The 6,706-nt window shown below is 29.5% G+C and overlaps 1 protein-coding gene across 1 annotated transcript; it reads right to left on the bottom strand.

Annotated features, from left to right (window-relative positions):
• Positions 1-3,270: 3,270 nt before the first annotated feature.
• Positions 3,271-6,619, bottom strand: LOC107028829 (B2 protein). Its single transcript, XM_015230042.2, has 5 exons — positions 5,720-6,619; positions 4,482-4,582; positions 4,271-4,354; positions 3,733-3,843; positions 3,271-3,645 (listed from the first exon to the last, which is right to left on the bottom strand). The coding sequence occupies exons 1-5, from the start codon at positions 6,369-6,371 to the stop codon at positions 3,604-3,606; spliced, it is 990 nt and encodes a 329-aa protein (XP_015085528.1). The 5' UTR covers positions 6,372-6,619; the 3' UTR covers positions 3,271-3,603.
• Positions 6,620-6,706: the final 87 nt, after the last annotated feature.

The following is a 6,706-nucleotide window of genomic DNA, read 5'->3' on the forward strand; positions in this document are numbered from 1 at the left end:
TTTTTTTTTTTGATTTTGAATGACTATTTTAAAAATTTTAAATTGAATAAAATTGAATGTAGTAATTTGGAAGCAGTTTTCACGGTGATTTGGTTTCAAAATTAACTTAAATAAAGGGAAGGAAAATCATTAAATTAAATGATTATTTAATGTAGTAATTTCTGAAGCAATTTTCACGGTCAATTAGTTACAAGATTAACATAAATCAATTGAATGGAAATCAGTTACCCTTGATTTTAGCTATAACAGTTACAGAAAAAAAATTCATTCATTTATATTCATTTATATTTAAGTATCATTTCTGTTTTATAAAGTATCCGGAATTCTTAAAAATAAGGGATTTTTGGTAAATATTGATATTATAGGGATAGAATGTAATTTATCACTTACAGTATGTCATTTGCCTAATTTTTTTCTCCTTTATTACTCTCTCCGTTCAGAAATATTTGTCATTTGTGCTTATCAAAAGTTAATTTGATTAATTTTTAAAGATAAATTAAATCACATTAATTTGATATTTTAAACAAAAAAATTAGATATTCTAAAACTATATGAAAACGACTATAAATTACAATTTTTTTATATTAATATTATGAAAAAATGCATCTTAAAATGTTAGTCAAAATTTTTATAGTTTAACACTAAAAATAGAAATCATGACAAACAATATCGGACGGAGGGAGTAATATATTAAAAAAAATCATGAATTCGTATTAATGACTTTAAATAGTGATAAAAGCGCAATAAGTAATAATTTTAAGTTTTTGCTTTTAATTTACGTTAGACAAAGTTATCTTAACTTGAGACATACACTTACATATGATGAAATATAGGGACACTATATTATCTGTGAGACAACTCAAAGTTAAAAGAGATTCTTTAAGTAGTTTTTGCGATTTTTCCCAATACGAATGTACTAGCAAAAAGTCTAATATTTAAGTGAAAAAGCTTTTAAAAAGATAAACGAGCTTGTTATCAACTAATTTAAATCTCAAACCATTGATTTTTGAAAATTTTAGATTATTAAAAAGGTATCTTTTAGGAATTACATAAGAGTATATACCAACAATGTGAGTGTTGGCAAATACATGAACTTGGTCCATTTTCATTAATAAAGAATACTATTAAAGTGCATTAAATAATAGGCCATTCTAGACACTTATAAAGTTTGTCACGTTATGAACAATATATCCAATTTATATAAAGGATAATTCAAAAAAAAAATTAGAATTTAATCACCGACAAAACAATTACATACTTTTAACATTTTCTTTTTGGTTTGATGATGCATTTTTTCCTTAGATTATTTATAAATTATATAATTGGTTATTGTGATATATATTTAAATATAAAAAAAGGAACTTTTAATTTATTGAAGTATGCACTTTTAATCCATTCATTCCTTTCGATCCAACTACGAAAACTTCATTTTGAGTCAAAAATCTATTTAGAAATTTTCTTTATTCCACACTTATAAATTACATTAAATATGTTATTATTGTTATTGTTTATTGTGAGTTCCATATGTCTTTTCCTAATTATATTTGTAATCTCTTTTACACTTTGTTTGGATCATTGTTACCCATTGTTTCATACTGTAATGTATTATATTATACTCTATTGTACTGTATTGTATGGTTGGTAACATTGTTTCATAATGTAATGTATTATATTATACTCTATTGTACTGTATTGTATGGTAGATACAATGTTTGGCTAAACTGTATTGTTTGTTGTTGTTTAATAACATTTTAATTGTTTGGTTTGATCGTATCGTACTGTATTGTAATTTATAAATTTACTGAAATATCCTAATTATTCAAGGGTATGAGGTTTGACTAGATTCAAATAATTAAGATAAAGGGTAAATTAGTATTTTGAAATATTATGTAAATATATAATTGAAAAAAGAAATTAAGTAACAATAGGAACTCATCAATTTGGTTGTTCCATAAATTAGGGGTTTTCATTGTTACGTAACAACGAAATTTAACAATACAATACAATTCATTTTAAGTAACAATCGAAACAAATATTGTTAGTATAGTAACAATACAATGGATAACAATGATCCAATAATGTTAATAAAAGTTATATTGAGCATATTGATAGATTTTAATAAAATTACAACACAAGAAATAAAAAAAAATCATTCATATACGAAGTAAAATACAAAATTAATACATAATATTAAAAAGAAAAGTACACACAAAAATCTCATCAACTTCACATGTCCATCTTTAAATTGGTTTTGGTAAACAACCAATCTACTTAATCTTAGAAAAATGTCTAAATCAAAGGATTCAAATTTTATGCACTAATGAATACAATGTAACATATTAGTAAGAAAAAATAAACTTACTAAATTATCATATTATAAGGAAAAAAAGTAATAATTACCTAATAAGAATTCTAATTGTAGAATTTCTTTGGAATAAACTTTTAAATCAAATGCTAGGGTCAACTACCACCAAAGTCTCTTTTATTTGGAATTGACACATAAAAATAAATATATTATTTGAAATCACCAAAGACTTATTCAATTTTTTCAAATGAAGTGCCGTGAAAGAACAGTTGAACCATTTTTTTCTTTTGGTTGTGACATTTCAACAAGTTTATAATTAAATTTGAAATAATCAAACTTTTTGTTCAATTATTCCACAACCAAATACATTAATTTTTCATGTAATTTCTTTGAACCATTAGATCCTTTTCTAGAAAAAACAATTTCTTGCAACCAATCTTGTGACTACTAGAGTTCAAATAATTGTTGTTTTCTCATAATCATCATCTACCCTAAAAACAATTAGAAAAAAAAATACTCTAAGTACTTCTTTTCTTTTAATCCTGATCAAAATCTTAAAAACGTACTTTAGCTCTAACTTTCCACGAATAATAATACATCTCCATGTCTCATAATATTTTAATTATACTACGAATCTAAATTTCAAGTACGAGAAAATAAGTAAAGAAACCTCTTTCTTATTTTTTCTAAAAAACAAGATTTTCCAATTTCTCTTCATACCAAACATACCCTAAATCACTCAAAACAATAAACCCTATGCTTGCCTAAACTTGTATATAAAAAAACCATGAGGCCCTATACGAACCAAATTAGTCAATCTTCAATACAAGTGTGAAAAAATCTCGCCAAATAAGGCCCAATATGAACAGAATCAGTCAAACTCCAATACAGATAAAAGTGAAAAATCAAAAACAAAAATACACCAAAGGCATTTTAAATAAGAGCAAAAAGGAAATAATAGCTAGTAATAACCAAACATTGTGATCCATAACATAAATATAACTTGTTTTTTACTCATATTTCACTTATTATTATACAGCAAATTCCTGCTGGATTACACAATATAGTAAATATAATAATATTTTTGTCTCCACACAAAAAGTGTTTCTCCAGATCATTATATTCTGCATTTATGTATATATTATATCTATATACAATAGATAGATAATTTTTTTTCTGCTCTGCAAACTCTCTTCAGTATTACTAGAAGCAAACTCCTTTTTTTCTAATCAACTTTTTTTTTCTTCCTTTATAATGGTATATTGTCCATTCTCTGCTTGTAATACAAGAACATTCATTTAGTTCTTGTTCTCTTCAAAAATGTCTAGAAGAGAAATAGCCTGCAAGAAAACACACTCATGTTAAGCGAAGGATTTCGTATGTTTCTTGTTTAGACGATGGAACCAATCGATGGAGACAGTGATTACCTCTGGAACATTTAGCTCAAGGCGGAATTTAGGGCCATCGTAATGGTGAAGGACTGGCCTGAATGAATCTTCTTCAAGTGGTTCACAGACTTTTCTTGTCACGACACGAACCTGTAATCAAAGAAGAGATGAGTCGAGATTCAAAGAAAACAACTTAGTGTCAAAATATGTGACCATCTCGTCTAAGAGCTTTAATTAGTTCATTATGTCTGTGACAGGTTCCGATTTAGATTGATTGTAATTCATTTACAAGTTGAACCAAGTACACACTATAACTTTAGTCAGGTATCAAAACGACGCAAAGATGGTAGGCTAGTCATACTAGTCAACTTCCGATGACGATCCAAATACTACCAGGACAACTGTGTCTCAATCCTAAGCAAGTTGGATAGGCTAATATGAATCCTCACCGACCATGTTGCTCCACTTAAGCTCACTCTCAAACCAATATTGTACAAAATGATTATAACATATACGCCCAACTAAACGATATTGTGTTCAAATGCAAAAGAAATAATATGTGGAGTAACTTCCTTACCTGAGCAGGAAAGCGAGATTCACCAGGGTTCTTCTTGTCCTCCCAGGCCGATGGATCAATATTTGACCCACCAAAGCTTGCAGCCTGCAGTGGTTTATGCATTAGCTCGACAAAACATAACGAGAAGAATGGGATAGTCCTATTACATTCCTCCATTCCTATCAACAATGTATAATGCAAATATAGTATAGAGATGTACAAAGTTACATACCTCAAAAACTCCGTGAAGCTGATGGGTTGAGTAGTTGTACAGAAAGAGAGGCAATCCAGGTGTTATTTGCCTAACCGAGTCCCTGTAACGTGGTGGCAAGCCTGAAATATAATTGTAGTTCTATCAGAAAAGGCACCAATCTTAATGGAGTCGATTAGAGAATACTATGTTTTATTAAAAAGGAGCACAAATCTTAATGGAGCTAGTAACAATGTAATTCATCGCATCAATGAACGGATTATCCCCCACTCTAAACGGGTAAGAGTCAATTACAGAATCCTCTTTTTATTAAACAGAAACACAAATCTTAATGAAGCTAAAAGTGTGATCTTCTCTGTCTGAGAACAATCAATACTAGAAAAACCATTACTAGATGTAAAGATTCAAATCTTAAACCACTAATCAACCAATTTCTTGAACATAACGGAGAATAAAATCTAGATTAGGATTGCTTTAAGTCTCAATTCTTCAAACAACTCTTTAGAAATTGCCCATTAGCATTCTATTAAACCAATCAAGATCCACTCAACATAACTCAATGTTTAATTAAAGATCCATTCAACATAAGTCAATTCTGCCTATTGGTAAAAAAAAATTACTATAAACAACATCAAACACAGAAAAGCATCAATCTAGAACAATCAAGCCAAAAAAAAAAAAAGATTAATCAATAATAGGAAAACCATTACTAGATGTAAAGAACCAAACTTTGACACTATTCAACCAATTTCTATAACATAAAGGAGAACAAATCTAGAATAAGATTGCTTTTAGTCTCTCAATTCTTCAAACAAATCTATAGCAATTGCCGATTTAGCAACCTATCAAACCAATCAAGATCCATTCAACATAACTCAGCTCCACCTATTAGCCAAAAAATCTAACTACCAACAACAAACATAAAAAAATACCAATCAAACCAAAACACAAACAATCAATACTAGAAACCATTACTAGATGCAAAAATTCAATCTTTTGACACTATTTAACCAATTTCTAGAACATAAAGGAGAACAAATCTAGATTAAGATTGCTTTTGGTCTCTCCATTCTTCAAACAAAAACCTTTAGCAATTCCCTATTCAGCATCCTATTAAACCAATCAAGATCCATTCAACATAACTGAATTCCACCTATTAGGAAAAAAAATCTAACAACAAACAACAAGCATCACAAAAATACCAATCAAGAACAAACAAGCCAAAAAAAGTGAGAACAAAAAATAAAAGATAAACTTACCAAAGAGCTCCCTTTTGAGATTCTCAGCCATAGTATCATTGTTACAAACAAAAATATATCCACCAACTGTCTCATTTCTTGGCAAAGATTCTGCTGGAGGCAAAGTCTTAAACCTTTTATCAACACCATTCTGTTTCTCACTATTAACATCCTTGTTACTCTCTTTAACACTCTTGTTATTCTTCTTCACACTTTTCTGCTCATCTTCAAAAAAACCTTTACCAAATTTCTTGTTTATCCCCTTTGTACCTACTGCAACATTATTAGTACCCTTATTATAACTGAAGTTCAAAGCTTGATTTGAGTAAACCCCTTTGTTGAATCCACCATTTAAACCAACCCCAAGTACCCCTTTTCCGGCAGCAGCACAGCCGTTCGCCGCCGTGAGAGCAGATGGGTCAGCCATTTTCCAGCCATCATTGCTAAAAAGATTGTAATTTGACTTGTTTGAAGAAGTATTAGCAGTAGAGTTGAGGTCACCACCTACCCTGATATCAAAATTTCTTCTTTCTTCAGGCCTTTTAGAACCATAGTTACTGCTCCAAATTGAATCATTCAAAGAGAGATTTGCTAAGTTGTTGTTCTGCAGACGAAGCTGGTCACTGAACTGCCAGAAAGATGATTGATTGTTGTTGTTGTTGTTGATCTCCATGAGCTTTTTTCTACGGTTTTCTCGGGTACCCAAGTGAGAAAATTGTGTAAAGATTCAAGCTTTACTGTAAAAGAACGGATTTTATGCTTTTTTTTGCACTTTTCTTGAATAACCAAGTGAGAGATTGTGTAAAGACTGAAACTTTATTGTGAAAGAATGGATTTTTCTACTTTTTTTGCACTTTTCTTGAATACCCAAGTGAGGAATTTGTATAAAGATTGAAACTTTGTTGTGAAAATGGAGAAGGTGGGTGAGTTTATAAGGAATTAAGGTGTAATGGGGTTGAGGAAATTTCTAAGAAAAAGAGGATGGTGGGGTGGGTGAGGAGTGGGTGG

This window comes from Solanum pennellii, chromosome 8 (genome assembly GCF_001406875.1).
Source record: "Solanum pennellii chromosome 8, SPENNV200".
Lineage (NCBI taxonomy): Eukaryota > Viridiplantae > Streptophyta > Magnoliopsida > Solanales > Solanaceae > Solanum > Solanum pennellii.